The 21,780-nt window shown below is 48.2% G+C and overlaps 1 protein-coding gene across 6 annotated transcripts in view; it reads left to right on the plus strand.

Moving 5' to 3' along the window:
- The window catches only part of TNIK (TRAF2 and NCK interacting kinase), a 169,551-nt gene that overhangs the window by 10,293 nt on the left and 137,478 nt on the right, over positions 1-21,780 (plus strand). For all 6 annotated transcript variants that reach the window (XM_049803969.1, XM_049803973.1, XM_049803970.1 and 3 more), the window contains exon 2: positions 18,783-18,848. In XM_049803969.1, the coding sequence (XP_049659926.1) occupies positions 18,783-18,848 (66 nt within the window). The remainder of the gene's footprint in view (positions 1-18,782; positions 18,849-21,780) is intronic.

The following is a 21,780-nucleotide window of genomic DNA, read 5'->3' on the forward strand; positions in this document are numbered from 1 at the left end:
CCTGAGCAGAAATGCTGCTTTTTCTTTGGCCTCGGTTTAAGAGCCACAGGACACACTTTGTACCTCTCCTCCCCAGCCTTCTGTGTTGACGTGATGTTGCCCGAGGGTGGGGACCTTGATAGCTCTCTCCTTCCCGTCAGACATCTCAGCTGGCCAGAGGGCAAATGCCCGCTGGTGGGAGGGAGCTGGGTAGGTGCTAAATTGTGCAGTAAGCACTGAAAGCCCTGACCCCCTTTGCAAAGGCTGCCCGGCAAGAGCTTAGCATGGGGAGGGAGGTCTTGGGGGGGAGGCTGGCAGATGGGAGAGCAGGAAGGTAGGAACAAGATCCTCCATGGGAAGGTCCTTGGGATGCCACCGATGGAGAGCCCTGGGCTGGAGACCTGCAGTTAGGAGCCTGGGGGGGAAGGAGGCAAAGAGCTAACAGTCTGTGGCTGTGTCGTCCCCTGCAGTGAGGGCTTTGCCAGGCACAGTCTGTCTGTGAACACCTTGCCTCTGACGTCTGCCAAATGGGTGCAGGATGAGAAGTTTATTTATGGCTATAAGGAACCTGCGGTGCTCCTGCAGCAGTTGACTTGCGCACTCACTTGTTAATCATCTACTGGCTGTCTTAAATGCTTCCTTGTACTGAACTAGCATTTTTCCTCAATAAATGAGGTTTTGCAATCCACAGAGCCTGGTCCGAAGGCACTTGTGACCAGGGGCAGGAGCTCACCGAGAAGTGATAGGTGGATTAGCTCCTGGGCTCAGCCTGGGGGTCGGTGCCCCAGGCACGCTCTTCTCTGCACTTTCACATAGCAGAGGGGCAAGAGGAAGGTACGGCAGAGGGGCACCTTGCTCCTGGGAAAGGGTTTCTAACTTGTCAAAAGCCTGATGATTTTGTCTGCAGTCATGAAATCCCATGAAGTCCTGACACCAAAAGTTAACCTGAGAGGGGGGTATTTTTTTCCTAGATCTCGTACCTGTAGAGAAGCGTGGAAAAAAGGCCTTCCTGAAAGATCATAATCCAGAGGCCAAGTAGAAGACTCCAAGTAGTTTACTGAAAATTCAGAAGAAAAAATGGTGCTAAATATGTGAGGCCTTGCCTTCTTTCTTCCCCGAGTGATGCACCACAGCAGCTGGAGATCCCTGGGCTGCTTCTGCCATGCTTTATTTTCCAGGCGAGAAGCTCTCTACCTCCACCGTCTCTCACCTCTGCCACCTGCTTCAAGGTGTATCTTGCCCTCTGGACCTTGCCTGTTTGTGGTCTGTACTGGACTACCAGATCCTGCTGCCTTAGCACCAGCGTGGTCCTCAGGGAGATAGGAGGGTGGTGGTGAAGGGCTGTGCAGGAAGGTTGGAGCTCGAGGAGATAAGAAGGGGTGGACCTGAAGGAGGAAAGCTTTGCACCCGTGTGTTGCTGTCAAGGCAATGCGAAGCAACCAAAGGATGTTGAATGTAGGAGTGGTTGCGTTGCAGAAAATTGATGTGTAGTACCCTAGAAACAGATCTCTGAGGGGCAGAGGGACATCTCTTCCTGGAAAGAAACTGCCAGTGAGGTGGGACCCAAATCTTCTACACATCTTCATTTTGTGTTGCTCCTTTGATAATTATCATCCTCTTCTTTAGCAACTTCCCACCATTGGCGTAGTGGTCCTGCTGCTGTGGTAGCTCTCAGGAGCTCTCATCATGCCTCTCTTGCCATCCTTGTCAGCTTCAGCACTGGGGGGACCCACAGTAAGGAGGGTTTTTGCTCTTTGGTAGGGCAAACCAGTGCGGTTGGTTTTCACTGAGCCGCTGGATCCAGGGTGCCAGCTCTTCCTGGGGTGATCTCCAGACTTGCCCTTAGAGCTGCGGGTGCCCCGAAAGGACCATAGTTTCTTTGCCATGAGTGGAGTTGGGGTTGCTGCGTTGGGGTAGAGCACTACAGGCTGAAGATGGCTGGACTGCCTCTCTGTCATGTCTTATACAAGTTCGGGCCTGGGAAGGCCAAGTGTCCTTTACATGGAGCCTTGCGCTTCCAAGGTGTACCAGCTCACATTCTCTGAGAAGCGGGTGGAGTAGAAGCATTACGCTTTTCAATAGGCAAAGGTTTTATCAATCATGTGGTTCAAAGGGAGGAATGCCTTGTAGGTGGACAGACCATACCCCCCCCTCCCAAAATGGTGTGGTTGACAAAAGAGATGGGGTGTAAGTTCAAAGCTGGAGATGCTTTCTCAAGACCCTTTCACAATAAACGGTGGTTTTGCTTTCGCCGGTTGATGACCTCTTCCGTGCTGCTGGTGTAAAGCAAAGTGCCTGCACAGAGGAAACGTCCTCGAGAGAAGATGCAAGAGCCCTGCTCATTATCAGAAACAAGTAAAACTGCTCCAAGCTAATCTGGCTGCCTAAAAATAGAAGTGGTGGTAGGGGGAGGGACTGTCTTCTGTGTTCGTTTGCCCTTGATTTTCATGACATTTTGCTGCTCTATATTATGTGTCTTGTAGGGGAGACTGTGTGTCCTGGTCACACTGGAGCAATTCACAAGAGCACGTGCTAATGTCAAAATCCATCGGGGAGGAAGGCCGAGAAGCTTGTTCAGGGTCTAGTAGTTAACTCGCAAAGTGCAGTTATTCAGGTTTGCTCCCTCATTCTCCTGCTCCTCGCAGGTTCACAGCCTCTCCCTTGGTGTGATCTTGAAGTCTCTCCTGGGACAGGTCTGAAGAAGCGATGTGACTGGCGGCGAGGCTGTGGGGTGAGATGGATCCCTGGTGCTGCGAGGTGGTGGGAGCAGGGGCCATCCATCATATGTGCACCTTGCCAGAGAGAGTCATACCGCAGCTGAAGGTTGCAGCGTCTACTTTGCAGTTAAGGAAGGGGGAAAAAAAAAAAAAAAAGTCAGTTATGAGACTTAATTACTGTGTTATTGTTATTCAGCATTTAAAACCCAAGTTTCATAACTGCCTTGTGATATCAGCATTTATGTTCTTTGTCAGTATTATGCAAGCGGCTCACCTTGTGATCATGAAATACTGAAATGTGCTTTCTAATGCTCACCCTCTGTTTCTCAATGAGTCCATAAAACCTCTTCTGCTTTCCATTAATTATGGAACAATAGGACATTTTTCTCTTCTGTTTTAAAAAGAGCGGAGCCTTTTTTTTTTTTTTCTTTTTCTTTTTTCTTCCAAGTTCTTGGGCCTGCTGCTCCTCTGAGACCTTTCTGTTCCATCTGGCTGGGCTGGGGTGGACATACCTTCTGTCCTCCACTGCACTGCCTTTTGCCACTTGGGGAGGAGCAGAAGGTTTGTGGATCCATCTAGGAGCAAAGGTCTTGCTGTACTGGAGCAGTCCCAGCTGGCGCAGTGGCTATTGCTGGCACTGGTGCGGTTGATGGCATCTACCTACAAGGTTAGCTGAGGTGACTGGGAAAGATGGGAACATGTCGGGATGGAGTGACTTTTCTTCCTCCCCAAAAGAGCTGAAATATTATGTGTTGGTTTCCAACTGAAAGTGTCTATTGACACCAGAAGGAGACCTTCCTGCATCCCACCAGAAGTGCTTGGTGTGGCCCCCAAAGGCTGCAGTGCCAGGGCAAAGCAGAGCAGGAGGGTGCTGGGAGCGAGGCCCCTGAGCTGGGCTCTGGTCTCATCCGTGGGAGCATCTCTGCTGGGTCTGGATTTTCCCCATCTCCACATCCAGCTTTTGTAGGACAGTGAGAGTAGACTTCTAGTTTTTCTTCTGATCAGTCCGGTTCTGCTACTCAGAGCAAGGGTGGGAAAGGGAAGGTTATTCTGTTTTGTGGTGGTGTTGCATATGGGGTAATTCTGCAGGTGACTAGCTAGAGGTGGTGGGGTCTCTCGATGCTTCATTGGAAGAGTCTTGCATGATTTCCTTGACTTATAGAGACCCAGAATTTAATGTTTCTTCTAAGCTTTTTCAGGAAGAAAGAAATCGTTGGATTTTTTCTTCCCTGTCGAGGGGAAGAATTAAAGTATTTCTCTAAGCACAGATGTGGAGTGCAATGTGGTTCAGTTTGCCTGAATACACTGAAGAGGATGTGTCTCCAGGCTCCGTGGCCAGTGCTGCTTCTCCACTCTTTCATGCTTTGCTTTACATACACATCCGGAGATGCGTAACTCTTTTCAGATGCTAATGAGGAGTTTATAGATAAGATCCCCTGTGAGGAAAGGAATGCTAGGATGGTCTCATAGCAGGGGAAATCAAGGCGAGGAGGGGTCAAGCATCTTCCCTAGATTCACTTACAAGCGATGCAGCCCTGGCAGAATTGAGAGCAGAAGTCCAACCCGCTGGCCTCTCATCCTGTGCCGTAGCCATTAAACTATGCTCTCCTAAGATTAGATAATGTGTGTTTTTGGTGTCTGCAAGACTTGATGAGCAAATGCCTTTGAATAAATGCTTTTCTTGTATACTTGCCAACACAGAGTGAGGTTTGGGACATGAGGGAAGGGAAATAACTTGCAGGTGTCAATTTTCAGGAGGGAAATCAAATGGGGAGATAATACCCAACAGGTTAGAGTTCTTGGAAGGACTCAGTGGTGAGGAACCCATCCTGCCTGCATCCCTGTTTCAGAGTAAGTGATGTGGGGAACCCAAGGTGCAACCGTGCTGCCAGCAGCCTGCCACAAGTTTCAATACTACCAAACAATCCGGATCTCTATCAGTGGCAAGATGTGGTGCTGGAGTTAGTCTGGGCCCTGGGATAGAAGCTAAAGGTATCAGGGCTAACTTCATGCCTGAATGTTGGGGTTCTTGATGGATCCAGTTGCAGAACTCTGAATTTTCTTACAGTGTGCATTGTAATAGCATGGTACTCGGTGTCACCCTGACTGAAAAGTCTGTCCTGGCTTCAGAGCACTTGCAGTCTGGTGAAGCACCGATAGCTCAGCTGGTTTCTCAGCATGATGAAATATTCCTTTCCAATACATCAGGTCTTCAGAGGAGGAAAGGATTACAAAGGCATCGTGTTCTCATAGTAATTTGTCTTCCTTGCTGTAGCCGGGGGCTGTAAGGTGGACGAGAGCTCAGCGGTTGGCTTACAATAAAGCTGCTGCAGCTGCCCTCCCTTCTGACCAGGAGAGATGGTGATGGGCCAGCCAGGTCTGCTAGGTGGAATGAGGTGATGCTGCCTGCTGGGTGCTGCAGACAGCTCTCTGAGGACTTAGGGTGGCCTGGCGGAGTTTCTTGTGCTATTTATTTTACTTTCTGAGACAGTGTGTTGTTGCTGAAACTCTTGCATGGATCTGATTTCTGGTTGTGAGCACGCTTATCTGCTTCTGTAGCCATTAGCTCTTTGTCTTGCCCACGTGGGAAGCCGTAAGTTATTTCGTCTGATAAGACTTTTCCTGTCAGCTCTGACATTTATTGTGGAGAATTCAAATTATTCTAGGAACTATAAAAGAGGGGATGGAGCCTGGAAATTACAGCTGAGAAGTTGTGTTCCTCTTTCCTGTGCAGACCAGCGAGATGTAAATGGAAAGTACGAATCTCTCCATGCATCAAGCCAGGGCTGAGTTCTTGGTGGTGTACGGTGTCTAGAAAGAAGCACATGTCCTGAGATTTGTTTCCCTTTCCTTCCTTACTTTGTGCAGCAGCATCAAAATGCTCCTTTTGGCCTTTTAAACTTATCAGCCTGCTTGTGAAATATTCAGAAAAGCTTGGGCTGAGTTTGCATCACTGTCAGTGGGTTGCATCCTTTTGGAGTGGCTTTGATCTGGCTTACTCCATGCTGAGTAATTTACACTCCTCTCACATGAGCAGCAGCTTCAATGGATATGCCGCCCTCTGAGAGTCTGGCCCTTGCAAGCTCTCTCAGTTTCTCCTAATGGCAAGCATTTAAATGGTATTAAAGCTGCTTATCTGAGTCTTGTGCTTTTTTAGAGTCATTAACACCTCTGCAAAGAAAGTGTAAAACTCTAGTAAAGCTGGTGGCACATTGCAATGGTTTGAATGGTTACGCAGAGTGCTGGGAACAGAGGGCTGGGCTTCCCGTGCTGGTGAGGGTTTTTAGGATGGGTGCTGGTGGTGGGTGCAGTGCCCACGGGTGGGGAGCTGGTGCTCCCGCGCACAGTGGGCATCACCCTTGGGAGGTGTTTTCCCCTTTGGCCAGGGCTTGGGGCTCTCTTCTGGGTGTGAGATCAGGCACCTCAAGTTTTTCTTGGTGGGTTGTTTCCCACCACCCTTTGATTCCCCAGGGGTCAGAAATGTCCATCTTCTCACATTTGCTGTATCTAGTTTAATGGCATGTTTCAAGTGATGTCAGCAATTTTCTTTTGAAGGATCTGTGCTATTCTGTTACCTTTACAAGGAGACATTGATGTTCAAGGGTGATCCCTCCATGAAATCGTTCAAGAAAAATGAAGCTGGCTTTGTTCTTCACCTTGAACGTTGTCCTGTGCAGCAGCAGTGCCACAGTGGTTTGATCTTCTTCGTGGCCACTGAGAGGTCCCACTCGCTCTCGTTGCTTGGTCTGTTGAGCCAGCTGAGCTCTGCACTGAATAATGGGAAATTATCCTGACTAACATTAGGCTGGTAGGAAAACTAATAGAGGTGAATAATAGCACAAGATACATGGAAATCAACGTTTTTCTCCTTGGAGGCTGTAGACGTAATCCACTTAATATTCTGTGGAACACAAGATTAATTTTCTTCAGCATAATATATGTGAGGGCTTTTCTTTTTAGTTTGCTGGCAGAGGCATCGCTGCGTTGCTAAAGCTGAGTGCAAGGGATTAGGAGGGGGAAAGGATACTGACCCAACTTCCAGAGGATTCAGGAACAGCAAAATCTGGCTAGAGGAGATTAATCTTCTCCCTTGCTGGCAGGACTTTTCTGCAAGAAGTGTGTCTGGGACTGGGTGTCTTGCATGGGGATGGCCCCGTTGTGTTTGCTCATCGAGTTTTGCTGTGTGGTAGGGTATCTTTCAACTCTCTGGATGTCTAAAATGTTGGGGAATAGATCTGATTTGCTTTGACTGTGTGGTGAGACTCTCCTGGTGGACTCCTGTCGCAGAGCCGGTGTCTGCAGCGTGTGGAAACCAGCTCCAGCCTTGCACTTGTCCTCCTTCATGACATACCTTAGCTGTGATTTTAACTCGGAGAACTGCTAAGCTTTGTAGAGGTTCCTTTAAAATGATAATAAAGCAAACCCCCTGTTCTTTTTCTTTCACAGGATGGAAAGAATGCAGTGACTTGCCAAGCTTAAAGAGCAGTAGATACAGCAGAAATAAATAAATCAAGCCCATTTATTTTAAGTTGATTAACCTGATATGTTCATAGTTTTCTAAAATAAAATCCAGCCTCAGAGAGTTTATCAAATCAATTAACAATAATGGCAATTAATTTAGAAGCAGTTACAAATGTTTCCCATCCCCTTTTCACATCCGTACACCCACATGATTAATCTCACCACTTACGACTGTGGGCCAAATCCTGCTTGGGGTTGTGCAGTTGTCTCTTTTGGGTTGGAGAAGGTGGACCCAAAGAGCTTCCTCCATGCCTGAGCATGGGGAAGGACTGTGGGCAGGGTTGAGATGGGTGGCTGGTGGGTGCTGGGCTCTTGGGGCACCCTGTGCCTGCAGGAGGGCTTGGTCTGCTACCCAGTGGGATTTCTCTGTAGAAAATCCAAGTATTATGGACTTGCCTGTGTGCTTTGTTTTCTCATTTTGTACTGGTTTTCAGCAGGCTGGTACCTGCGGTCTTCCAGGACTTGCTTTGCTGCTGCGTGCATGTTGTGTTAATGTTTCCAGACTGCTTGTGTGAGCTAATAAAAAAAAAAACCACCCCTGGAGCTCTAGCAAAGAGCATTTTGCTAGGCAGAGGCCAGATAATGTCACGGCTGGCTCCAGGGACCAGAGCTAGCAGAGAGCTCCCAAGGCAGGGAGGTGTCATGGGGCTGTAATTTGACAGGGAGCTCAGCTGATCCCGTAAAGCAAAAGGTGGTGGTTGGATTCGTGGTGGTTGGATTCATGGTGGTTGGATTCATGGGGCATCATGGTGACTTGCAAAGCAAAACCAGTGCCTCTTCCTGGGATGCCTGTGTGAGAAAGGTCCCTCTGCTTTGTTGTGGCTGAAGTGCTGTTGAAATGCATATATTGAATGAACTAAACTAAATAATCCTTGCCCCCCAGCCTGACTTTAGTAATTTGGGGCACTGGGATTGGAAATAAAAAGCATCTCCCTGAATTTAAGACAGTGTTTCACAATGTAAGAAGCCACCAAGAAATACAGAAGTCTTGCTATGGGAAAAACTTTACGACCTGGCAAAAAATTATTGCAAATCATTTCAGCAACTGTGGATCGTCCCTGACTTTCAGCCTGTTTTTTTGGCATGCATCAGGCAGGAGCTTGTTTTTTTGCTACGGGACCTTGTTTCCCCCCCGCCCCAGTTTAAGTGAGCATCTGTCAAGACCAAACCTTCAGACTCCCTGCTGAGTCTGGCATTACTGGAGGCAGCCTGTGAAATGTAGGAAAAAGGTGAGAAGCCTTCCCTCCCCATTCCCCACAACTTGTTAACTCTCGGGTGAGAAAGATCTTTCCAGATACGAAACACACAAATTAACATGTATTTGATATTCTTTTAAATAATTTTGCTGCTTTGTCAAAACAATTCTGTGTAAAAATGTGCTTATAATGCGGGGTTTTGGGAGCTTGTGGAGTATAGTTGGCTTTTTTTTTTACAGTCTATCTTGCAGTGTTCTGCAACTAGTTGAATGCTCAATAATTCAATGTGATTTGCTCCCCATATAGTCCTTTTTTGAAACCGTTGCTACCAGAGAGTTACCTGATCCTCTCCTGCTAACCAGCCCTTGCAGAGCCAAGTGTAAGGAGCTGATGACAAGTGACAGGCTGTGGGTAAACTCTTCGAAAAGCACTAAACCAGCAGATAACTCCATCTCCAGATGGTCTGTGAAAATTGGACTGGTGTGAGAAACTCTGCTGAATCCAGTAGGGAGGTGATATTTCTCCAGACACATATGTAGGGACTCTGCCTTGTTTTCAACAACGTATGAAAAAGTAATGGCAATCACTTTAAACTGGGATGCAGTGATTTCTGACGGGCAAGGCTCTCCACTGATGTTGTCTCTCTTAAGACCAATGTGTAACTCCTGCTCCTGCTCCCTTCAGAAGGCATGAAGGGCTCCCAGCAGCTCCATGAGACCAAGCCCTCCCAGGTGCAGTATCTTTGGCTGTAATGCTCATCTGCTGCTGGGTGAACACGAATGGTCACAGCTCTGGCCCAGATGCTTTCTCAGCTCTCCCATGGCTTTAAGTCTCTCTGAGGCTCCTTGGCGTGCATGCATACGTGCCTGGCCCGTATGTTGGTTGTTGCGCAGATCCCTGCTGTTGAAGGCTGTAGTCTTGGTGCCCCAATGACACGACTGTTATATCCCTGTCAGCTTTACCCTGGTAAGCTCAGCCCATGTCCTCAACCGTAACTTAAAAACAGACACAGAGGTGCAAAACCATCCTACTTTTAAAAGCAAAGGGTTTTAAGATTGCTTTGCTTTTTTTGCTCCTAAATGCACCTGGAAGTGAGACGTTCTTCTATTTTAAGGCATTCTGCTGGCCACAACTCTCACTACTCAGAAGGAGCAAGGCTGTCTTTCTTGACAAAGGCAATCCCAGTTGGCCAACCTCAGCAGTATCCTGTGAGGGCTGCAGAAGCTGGGATGTCTAGTCTGCGGTGATTTGGGAAGGTGCAAACTGGCTTCTGAGCTGTCACCCCTACAGACATCCACAGACCAAACCACAGACATGACCTGCTGTTGGGAGACTGAATTTTTGCCTGCGTGCGAGAGAGGACTCTCTGCTTTTGGTATGAGCTTGGCAACAACCTTGCTTTTCAAAGTGTGCCTCTAGGATTGGTATGTTAAGAGGCTGTAGTTCCTGAAACAGCTGCTTTGGTAAGTAATTAAACCAACTCCTCCGAGACCCCATAAACCTTTGACAGCATTTACTAGTAGGTAGCAATTTCAGCTTGATGCAAACATTTTCTGGCTGAGGTGAAACTCTTTATTTCTCAGAGGGATGAGATCTAAACATTTAGGAATAATATCTTATTGGTCTGAAACTGCAGATAAGTGACTTCCAGTGACGAGAGTGTCCAGCTGCTGTGATCTAATTGATGTCTGCATCCGAAGAAGTGTGGTACAATGCTAGTAGTGACTTTAGATCTTCTGGGGACTATAGATATGATTTATAATTGGCACTGTAGCTTTTTAGAGACACTGAGCTTAGCCAAGCCTTTTATATATTGTCCCGTTGAAGTTGTGTGCTTGAATTAGGCATATGTTGAAGTGGCTGATTGTACTGGGGCTGCATTCATCTTAACACGGCGTTGAAAACCTCAGGGTTCACTTAGCAGTAGTGCTTTTGCTGGTGCTTCTGGGCTGATTGACTTCTAACTCTTCTAGATGAACAGTCTTCTGTGAACTGGGCTTATCATACAACTCCAAACAATTCGTGGAGTCCATCCTGGGGATCTATGGGGTGTGCTGTAGAGGTTTATAAATGAGAGAGGATTGTCTGATTTGGAGGGAGTCCAACTTCAAATGAAGGATAAGTAGAATTGTATTGTCTTAAGGGTTATTGAATATCTCAGTCAGCATCTTCTTACTATGGTGAGACTCATGGAGGGCAGATGTTGATCTTCATTAGCTTTAAGTCAAAACTCGTTGCCTCTTGCTTGAGTGACATCAGGATGAGATGGAGTGACCTTGTTGCTAGCGATGCTTAGGTCAGGCTTTTGAAGAAATGGAGAGGAGGCTTGGACCCTTCTTGTTTTGACTGCTGTAAGTGTGTAGCTTGTGGATGGCTTTTCCTTAGATTGAGCTGCTCCAGCGTGCCCTGCTGGGGAAAGGTTAGCTTTGTATATGTCAGTGTAGTCATTGTTGTCCTCTGCTGGTATCACTACTGCATCTTGGGCTGTGGGACCCACTGTCTGCAGTGGTACAGATGCATCATGGTTCAGAAAAATCTCTGTTTCCAGGTTTGTATGTGTTCCTTACTGGCTTGGAGATCCCGTGTTTTATATTTGTGGAGCGTGTACAGAATGGCTGCTTTTTCTATTGACATGGTAGGTAGGAGAAATTAGGTCAGAAGAACTCTAATTTTGTGTGTGAAGTGCTAGTCCGTGAGCAGGAAATCTGGAATAGGTCAACATATTGTAGCTTCAGTGGCTTGGCCTCAGCAGGACCGAGTGGGACCGGACTGTGTATGTACACAGGGGATTTTTTTACTTTTCTTCCTTCAGTAGTGGTGTTGGCTATACCTTTGCTGGCTGGCGGCTACAAATCCACACTTATGTCTTAAATTGAACAGGTAATAGTTGAAGGAGTAATCCAGCTTTATTGACTGAAAAGCCCAATGTGGTGATTAGTTCTTATTTAATTTTGCTGTTGCCAGCTGTTGGCAGGTCTTAACGTTTTGGAAAGGAGAGACACGCATGTGTGGTGGCTGGAGCTTTACTGCAGCAAGAAGCTAGGGAGAGGAGTGGTTGGAGACCTGGGAGAACTGATTTGTGGTTTAGGAAGAGGAGATGGGCAGAGCACAGAAGTGGCTCTCTGTAGGGGCTGGAGGAGCAGCTCCTGGTGAGATGCTGAAGAGGAATGGTTCAAACAGATTTGTAAACAGGCTTCTCTCAGCTGTCAAGTGGAGAAATTTTTCTCTTGTTAATAACTTAGCCTTGACAACAGTTTTTCTTATGCTGTATAGGAGTGTTGTTTCTTGACTAACATCTTCGTTTAAGATACAGAGCTGGGTGTTTGGGGGTGAGGGAGGACAAACTGCTTCTTCAAAATGAAAACAAAACCCTCGGCGAGTTCCTTATTACTCCTCCAAGTAGAGCAGCTTGTATTGCTTGAGTAGGCAGGAGGTGCAGTGGTAGATGGCATTGATGATAGCTTGTCTTGTGAGTCGCTGGATGGGTGGGCGAAGGAGGGGAAAAGTACCAAAGCTAGGAGGAGAAGACGTGAGATTAAGCAATCCCCGTGAGGGCTGAATAGCATCCAGTAGTCCAGTGTGGTTCTGCTTCACTACTTGGCTTATGACCAAAGCAAAATATCTCAAAAAAAACCCCAACAAACCAACAAAAAAAACCCCAAACCTGTGCAGCCTGTTGAATTTTTTTGCACTGCTTTAATGGGCAGGCTTAGGGCTATGTCTGTGTGATGGGAAGGCAGCATTTGAAGCTCAGAAAGGTAACGTCCCCATCCTCTTTTTCTGGAAGTTCCCAGTAACTCAATCAATATTTCGTTGCCTTGGCCTTTGCCTTCCTGCTTTGGTTGCTGGTGTCTGCGGCTTTGTTAGCAATCCTCTCCTAGCTTTTGCGGTCCATCTTCGTGTTACTCACAGGGCTTTTAACTAGAAGTGCCTTGGAGACGGAGACTATTAGTAGGTGACTAAAAAGCAACTGTGCCTTCAAACCTTCCATTTTTCTCTGATTACTTGCCATTTGGGGTAGCATCCCCAGGGTGATCTGGACCTTATTCTGTCAAATCATACAAGTGCTTCAATTCCTGCTGTAGAAGCCAGGGTAAAAAGTACGGCAAAATGGGTGAGTTGATGTGTCTTCGGAGGAAATAGCAGTTGACTTCTTGGAGCTTGGCATTGCTTAGGTCCTGATGTTTAGGAGATGTGCATGGCTGTCTACAGAGCCTCTGACTTTACTAACATGAAGGATGGCTTCACAGAGCGTGGCTCAGCTCGGACATTTGGCCTTGGGAAACAAAATCTGGGCGAGTATATAGTGTGTGAACTAAAGGCTTGATCCTCATACTCGTTCCTCATAGTGATGTTTTGCATAATCAGAAATACATTATCCTGATGGTAATTTAACGTGTGGAACTGTACTGCTGAAGGGCTTTTCTGACTCTACTGCATTCCTCACGAAGCCTTTCTCACACTCTGAATTAACGATCTTCCTCTCCTCGTTGGAGCTTCGTGGGGTTAGAAGACTCAACTTTCTCCAGGCCACTGTGCACGTACACTACATCTCTAGACAACCACTTGTGTTGAGAGCGCTGCCCGTTGCCGTCATGCCAAGCTGTGCGACTCTGAGTGGGATTATGGCTGTACTGTGCTGTCTGTGTGCCCTGGCATTGCTATTAATTTACGAGAGCCAACTGTTTGGGAAGAATGACCCTTCGGTGCTTCCCAGTGCCAAAATCTCTCCTTGCGACTGCCAGGACTTGTCGAAGCAGAGGCACCTGTGCACAGGCAGAGCTCACTGGTCTAGTATTGGGGGTCGTGAGTAAATGGCTTTGTAAGCCTGCTTTGGTTCTTGAGGATGCCTGATCAGTTTAATGGGCTCTCCTGTTGAGGCTGTTTTATTATGGAGCTGTAAGGCAGAGGCTCATAAAATCCTGATGTTTGGGAACGTTAGTTGCACAGGCTGTAATCTTAGTGGAGATTAAAAAAACCTCTTCTAGTGCCATGGAGTTGCTTCAGCTAACTAGTGCCTGGGGATGCTCCTCTGTTACTGACCCATAACTGCGTGCTGCCCCCAGTTATACAGTGTGTTTTCCTTCTCTAGGGTTATAACATTTGCTTAATGACTGGTTATCTCCATGATTTTTGGCTGGAAGTTGTCATTAGCTGCTCAGAATTGTGGGACTAAGTGCACAATGATTATAGAGGCTCTGATCTCTCATTTCGCCTCCTGTGCATTCACAGCAATCGTGGTTTAATTGGTGTGCCCCTCGGTTCCCCCCAGCACCTCTCCACTCTCTCCTCATGTAACCCTTCCTGTTACTTACCTTTTGTGTGGGCTAGAAGGGAGAAAAACGAGGCTCCTTTGAGGAAAACAAGCAGTTTTGGTGTACAGACTTCTTTTGTTTGTGGATGTCTGCATGGCCGTATTTAAGGACAGCTAACTGGTGATCTGCTAACTCAGTGGTCACCATAGCCAACATCACCAGTATGCACCTGCAAGCTGACTTAGGCCTGGATATGGTTATTACTCTCTAAATAGTCTCCTCGAGCAAAGTGTTGGCTCTTTTGTGCCTTGGACTCATTGAGATGTCATGGTATAGGCGAGGACATCTTTCAGCTTTAGCTCTGCAGGGTCTGGGTTAGGCAGAGCCGGGCGGTTTTAACCAGGAGCGTGCTCCTGCTGCGAGCCCCGCTGCTGCATGCTCCACGCCGATAAGGGCTTCAAAAGGGATGCCTGTTTTGTTGCTGAAATTTGGATACATCCTGCTTTAACATCCACATACAGCAGTCCTTTTTCTGATAATGCAGCAGTTTTAAATATACTGTTTATCAAAATAAAGTGGACTCTTTTTTTTTCCTGTGATGTTGCTGGAAAAGATGATGCTTTTGCCTTGTTCTGTGTCTCACACTGGTTTTAGCCACTGAGACTTCAGTAGCACTGATTTTCCTGGAAGGTGGGTGAGGAGCATAACAATTTTCCACTTGAATTTGAGCCTGTCCTGGCTGCAGCTGTGGGAGCAGGGTCAGATCCTGGCACGGGACAGCTCGGGGACAGCTCGGGTGCCAGCCCGTCCCTGGCCGGGGGACCACTGGGTCTGTGCAGCCCCTGCCACGGCTGCCATTATGTACAACATTTCCCATCCCGTGAGCAACTGAAAGATCCTCTTGTTGAGTGTTCCGTTGCTTCATGAAGAGCCCCGTGCCTGAGTTTGCTCCCGTGTCTTCTGGCACGAATTCCAAGTAACTTGTCCTCCTCAACGAGGCTTTGTGGCTGTGGCTGATGAGTGGCCGCGCCGGGTCCGGTGACACCTTCCCATAGAGAAAACTACAGCTGGGCTCTTCTGGGAGTGGGGCATTGAGCCTGCACCACCCCAGAAAGCTTACCTTACTTTTCTTTTTTTTTTTTTTTAAACTAAAAAGAAGCTCTTTCTTTCCTTAGCAGGAAATAGTCGATCTGTGCGTCGCTGCAGGTCTAAAATGGGAATAGCTGATAGTCAGCGATGTGCAAATGTCCACCGGCATCCCTCCAGCTCTGCAACCCCTGCCTGGGCTTGCACGGCTGCCCCTGCCCTGCCTGCCCCTCCTGGGGCTGGCGTGGGGGCTGTGGCCGCTGCTGGCCCCTATGGACCCAGGACGAGCTTTTGATTTCTAGGGCTTGGAGCTAATGTGGTCTGAAATTGGCTTTGCCTTGCTGCGGTGCGAGGGTGTTGGGGTCTCCCGAGCACAGCCCCGGCTGGTGCTGGGTTTTGCCTCTGCCCTTGCCCCTGCCTGCCTTTCTGCTCCCCTCCTTTCAGGCAGGCTGGGACCCTGCCTTGGCGTCCGGGTTCTCGGCAGAGCCTTGGTGCTACTACAACCATACAAATCCTTTTCTGCCTGAAGCTAATGTAGAGCTGAAAATTAATCTGTGGGTTTGTCTTAAATGCGGGTTCTTTGCCCCCATTTTAAACAGTGCATCTTCTTTTCCTAAACTAACAGATCACCTCAATTTTTTTACTTTTATTGTGGGCTTGTTATTTAGTCCAGATGTTTTCAGTTAAAAAAAAACAACCCACAATAGTGTTTGTGAAGGCAGTCTAGCGTGTGGGAAGAGGAGGCTGCAGTAGCAGGAGGGCTGCAGCCTCACCGACCGCGTGTCCCTCTTCAATGTGGGAGAGGGCATCAGCAGAAGGTGGTAGGTGCCAGGCTGGCAGCAGCTGTGTGTAATGAGCTTTGAGGCCACCTCCAGCCAAGTGCAACCCAGCACGCTGCTGTGAGCCCTGATCTGCAGCACAGGCTATATTTGGTCTGAGATTACTCCCTGCTTGGCCTGGATTGGTCTCTATCGGGGCTCTGCGGGGTGGATTTCTTTTCCCCTGCCTAAGATAAAAGCCCCTGTGCAGCGTGCCTCTGTATTTTGCTCCCTCTCTGCCCGCTCCAGCCTGCCCGAGCTGCTGTCACTGCTCTCTGGTACCCTCCTGAAGCATCTCAGCTGGGACTTTGCAGGGCTGCAAGGTGCACGATGTGCCTCTGGTACCAGGGACAGCCTATTCCTCAGCATACATTAAGATGCAAAACTCTTTTCTGTGTAGGAACCTGTCCAGGAGAGGCCAGTGGAAAGAGGGAATTTTTCCCCCTGCCTGCCCCATCCTCTGCTTTGTATTTTCTGGAAGGGCCATTAGTAACACATTACTCCTGGGCTCTAACAGTGGCTGTTGGGAAGAAGTGTTGTCCCTTCGACCAGGGAAAAAGCAAGGCCGAGGAGGGCAGCGTGGCTGGGAGGAGAGATCAGCCCCCTCTGCTCGCAGCTGGCGTATTGCCGGCATTCCCGGTGTGTTGCCATGGCTGTGCCGAGATGGGGCTGCTTGTGCCAGCACTCAGGGGAGAAGTGTCACTCAGCGCCTTGCTGTGAGATGCCCAGTTACCTTGGCGATGCTTCTGGAAAAAACCCGGAGAGGAACTGGGATGCAGGGGGGTCGTGCAGCAGAGAAATTGCTCTGGGGAGAGGGTGGGAGCTGGAGAGGGAGCTGTGGATGGTGGGAGCAGTGGGGGAAAGCCGTCCCGCTGCACAAGCTATCCCTGGTTAGCACAAAGCTGCCCTGGCCAAAGCGGGGTGGTGGCAGCAGAGGCAGGCGTGGGGCTGGGGGAGTCTGCAACCAAGTGATGGATGGACTGGGATAAACCTGATGGAGCCGCACCACATCTGACGTTTGCACACATTAGAGGAGTGGGAAGTGACCTGGGATGGTGGGAGGGGGTACTCTTTGGCTTGAGGATTTGTGGAAAGAGGTTGGAAAACACATTGCAAAGAGGAGTTCTTTTTATCAGAAATGGCCAGCTGCATCCCTGCATGTTTCTCCAAACCTCCTGATCATCTGCCCTAGGCACAGCTTTCTTCTCCCTTAATCTCCTAGTGAATATTCAAAAATAGATATACTTGTAGCACTGGAAAAGCCTCTTTCAGAGTTGTTTCGGCACTGCAGAGAACAACCCTTAGGAAAGACACTCATAAAATAAACAGCAGCTGCTGCCATGTTTCCCCCCTTCCATTGTCACCCAGTTTGTGGAAACCTGGTGTACCACCGGTTCCCTTTCCCATCCGTTCATGGTGTTTCCCTGCCTGGTCCCATGGCAGTAAAGTCATGTGATGTCTGTACCCGGCCGAGTTGCTGCGTACTAGAAACCCGTTGTGCTGCAGCTTCACCCATAGTGCCCGAGTGTCCAGCTGAAGGTTAGTTGGGGTATATTTGCATCAGGGCAGACATGTCCTCCATGGTCTCCAAGACTTCTCCACCCAACTTCCCTGGCCTTTGCTGCAGATGGTCCCACCAAAGGCTGAAATGGGGCTCCCACCCTTGGAGCTCCCCAGGGAAGCTGTGCATATAGCAGAGAAATGGGCATAAGTAGGATGTGGTGTTTCTAAACGTATGGGGTGATTAGAGGGGTTGCTGTGACCCTGCTGGGGAGGTGTGCCGAACGCTGGGAGGTACCTGGCAGCGCATGTTCTGGGCCGAGTGGAAAGCTGCCTCGGTCACGTCAAGACTTGGATTAATTTACCTGCGGCGTTATTAGTATGTTGAATCTTGCATCTCAGCTGCTCACAAAGACCCAGTGTTTGACTTTTGGACCCAAAAGTTGTCTTGAGCTGATGTCGGCTTTGTAATGAATGAAACCTCTATGTCCGTAATGTGGTGGTGGGTGTCCCTCTCCCGTCTCCCAAGGAGCACTGCTGGCTGATCCTCCTTTGCCTATTAGAGCTGCCAATTGACCCGTCTGCATCCTCTTGGGTTGCAGCTGGCAGCCCTTTGCCCACTGGGATGCCAGATAGCTCAGATGATTCAAAATCCAGCAGGGAGTATGGGTGGTGGCGTGGGAGCCAGGGGCACCCGTGCCCTGGGTGGGTGGGTGGGCTGGGGAGGCCGCAGGGGTGCGAAGCCCCCCAGGGTGCCAGGATGCCTCGGTGTCCGCCAGCTTCCACGGGGATCACGCTATCCAAAATTGGAGTGATGAGTACGGGAGGAGGAGGAGGAGCGGAAGAGTATAAATAAAGCTTCTGGAAGGGGAAAACCCACCGAGAGGAGAAAATAGCAGCGCTGGTTTATTCTTTCCCCACCCTCCCTCGTACCTCTCTGCTCGTATCGTCTTTTAACTGTGCCGGCGGGTGCACTCCAGCTTCTGCACGTGTGTGTGCTTGTGTGCGACTGCCCTTCCCCTAGCTGAGCACGGACTGGGCAGAGGGGGGTCTGGGGACGGGTTTTGATGCTTTAGTGCCACCATCCAAATCATTGCGTCCTCATGTAGCACTGCCCTAGATCTGCTCGTCTCAGCTGACAAATCAGAATGTCAATGGGCAGGATGCACCAAAACAAAAATGGCATTTAGGCCAAGTAACCCTAATGCTGCTGACCTCAGGAATAGACCTGGAAAACCCTGTTTTGAGCCCCAAAGTGACATCCTGCCAGTTAGCTTGTTTTATTCCAAAGCTGGTGCATAAGAAAACATAAGTTTTAATAGCCAATAATTACTATTCTGTTTAAAACATACAGTAAGCCTTCATATTTCAAGCAGATGATAGTCAAACGGATCGCTGCTTGCTCACAGGCACCAGCCTGGTATGTCCCAGCCCAGATGATGGAGGTGGGCAGCACTGGGCAGAGCCGTGCTGCCAGTGGTGCTGCGGCTGCCTGCGCCGGGAGGGCTCGGCAGGGCTGCCACCGGGACGGTGCCGTGCTTCTGCTCATCGTCACTGTAATGCTAATCCCGGGGCTGCCCGAAAAGCTTAACAGACTCAGAACATTTGTCAGTGAAATGTTGATCTGTCTTTGTCGAATGTTTATTTTTGCAGAAATCTGTGAGTATTGCTTATTGAATTTTTTTTTCTTTCCTCTTCCTTTTCTCCTAGGATCCTGCAGGAATCTTTGAACTGGTGGAGCTTGTTGGCAACGGTACCTATGGGCAGGTCTATAAGGTAAGGGCTCCACCTGAAGTGATCCTGTTTGCCTTGGCCATGCATTGAACATGGAGCATCCCGGAACATCGTCTTGGCTAGGTTTGACCTGTTTCAGGTCTGACAAGAAGCCTTGCTGAACTCCAGCCTTTTGGTTTTGTGTGCAAGTACTGCGTAACACACAGAGCTCTTATAATAAGCAATTCATATTAGTTCTGAAACTGTCACTAAAAAAATAAATCGCCTTTTTTTTCTCTTCCCCCAGTTGCTTTTTATTGATTATATGATGAGGAGGGAGTGAAAAGTCTGTGCTTTAATAAATAAATCTCGATCTCTTCTAAGAGCTGAGTTTACGGCTGCAATAGGCTGCCAAATGAGTTTGCTACAGTCTAGTGCTCTGCTCACACGCAGGCTGGCTGCCACCCTTTCCACCAGCAGAAACCTGCTGTAGGAGAAAAAACACAACCATCAATAGGCTTGCTTTAAATTTCTATAAACATCTGGAAGCAGCTCTCCAGATGAGAATAATGAGGGGGCTGTGGAGAACAGAATTTTAAACCCATTAACTTCTGTACAAGAATGTTTAAAATGTCCATCCTCTGCTAAATTACATCACCCGTACTAAACACCTCTTAGCTTGGGGGATTTCCAGAATTTGTCATCTTGGTGGTTTTTTTTGTGGATGATTCTTGTGGGGTTGGGGAGGGATTGAATTGTTTCAAAGTCTGGGTTTATCTGCACTTAATGTATTGGTGGGGAGATATTTCTCAGCACAGTTGCATGAGGAATTTGCCAAATATTTTGTGTCTGCTGGGAGACAACAGCTTCCTGGGCCTTATTCTCCAAAAACTTCTGTATGTATGGGCACAAGTTCTGTGTATACATGTACGTGTGTGTGTGTGTGTGTGCGCGCACAGAGATCCTATTTACCCGCCATGCCCATACTGTCTTTTGACTCTAGAAAAGAATATATTCATGTGCTTCTACTGCATCGCTTGGAAGGCATAGCTCTTGTCTGTCAGGCGGTAAAAGACAATGAGCTGCCCCTGCTGAAGAGAAGAGAAGGGTGCTTAAAAAGCTACCTGTCGATAAATATTTGTTCTGAATTGTGATTTCACCATCCTCCTGCTGTAGGCTAATCCCATCAGTATGAGGATGGAGGGGTTGAAGTGAGCCGAAGATTAACTGGAACTGCTGGAGTTTCAAGTGTGTGAATTTTTTAACTGGAATAAGTTTAAAAAAAAAAAAACACAACAAAAACAAAGGGACACCCCCCCCACTCTGCCAAATTGTTCTTATCAAGGTTATATTCCAGGGAGCCTTCCCCTCTGGTATTGGTTGTTTTTCCACCCTGTGCTCCCCATCACGAGAGTTCCCTTCTGAACTGTTTTTCATCTCAGCTGCTAAAATAATGGTAGAGGGTGACCTAATTTTAACTGGTGCATATTTCTAACAATCAGTGGAAACTATGCGCCTTTAACGGCCTTTTGAAAGCGTCATGTTTTTGTGGAGAGCAGAAAAGGGAAATAAGCTAGCTGGTGCTGGCGCTGCTGGTTGCATGGCTCTGCTGATCGCGTTTCCTCTTGCTGTGTTTGATTCTTTTGTTGCGTCTGTATGTTACCTTATGGGGTGAAAAAAACCACCCAGAAACGCTCAAGTGTAGGCTTTCTGGGAGTTGAACACCTCTGTGTTCCCTTTTTGTCCTGCTGTACAAGAAAAATCTTCTTCTTAATGGTTTTTAACTTGCTGGAGTAATCAGGTTGTCCTCGGTGTGATTCACTTGCTACCGGTGCCAGACGGGATGGTGATGGGGGTGGAGGGGGGACGCTGCTATCCAAACCGAATTAGTAAGTATTGAGGTATGAGTTCAGGCTAAGACTGACTTCAGAGCTCTCTTAAACTGAAGTCTTGGAATAGCACCCGCTCTATAAACAAAAGGAGACTTTGATATAAAGCATACATAACTGTTTATGGTGTCCCACCCTAAAACCCAGCACAGAAATAAGATCTCTGCGATTCTTGTCCTCCAGATACCACCGCTGTATTTATCTCTCACAGCAAAACAAATGGATCAACTTTCAAGACACACAGACCTTCTGGCTCCCTCCTAAAACAGCCTTTAGAAGTGGTCCATACCTAGGAGCAGTGTCTCCTGTAATTAGATGCTTGTTCCACTGCCATTTCAAACCCATCTCAGGCAAGGCTGGGGTATTCCCACCCCTCTGTGCTGGCGCTACTAGAGGTGCACCATTGCTGTCCTCTTAGAGGCTGTGCGTGCCTCTGGTGGTATTTTTGGATGTGGAAGGAATAATTCATTGCCGTGTCTGCTCTGGTGCTGGCTTCCTAGCCTGAGCTTTGCAGGTCCATCCCCTGTGCTCTCTGCCACGAGCCTGGTGAGCGTCACCTCCCGTTCACATGGCTGGTCCCTTTCTGAAGCAAGAAGAGTAACTCTCTCGTTGGGAGGAGACAAAAGTGAGATGCTTATTCCAGGCAGGGGAGAGCATCTTATATTTGTGTGCTGCGAGACCGCTGAAACAGGACAGCAGCCCTGATGTTTCCCCCAGAAAACCTGACTTAGCACCCAGCTCTAACACTGCCACATGGCTGTATTTGTGTTGGAGACTACAGGTGTCCTGGTGGTAACCAGCTGTCCTGCCCAGGACCTGGAGGGACACATGTAAGGTGCTATCTGACGACTGAATGATAGCACAACCCTACAGGGTGGGTAGCCTGAGAAATGTCTAGTAGTACCACAGTAAGGGGAGCATCACGAAAAGGAATGGTTTGGACTGCTTAAAGAATGCCCTCCAATGGTATTAGCAAAAATGATTTCATAGGAATTTATATAAAAGCACAACTGCACAGAATTCAGTGGCAAGGTTCAGTGTTACTTAATACATGGATGAAACATACACAGGAAAATTAAGTTAGAAACAAACTAGAATAATGTATA

The sequence above is a fragment of the Accipiter gentilis genome, chromosome 6 (assembly GCF_929443795.1).
Source record: "Accipiter gentilis chromosome 6, bAccGen1.1, whole genome shotgun sequence".
NCBI classification, from domain to species: domain Eukaryota; kingdom Metazoa; phylum Chordata; class Aves; order Accipitriformes; family Accipitridae; genus Astur; species Astur gentilis.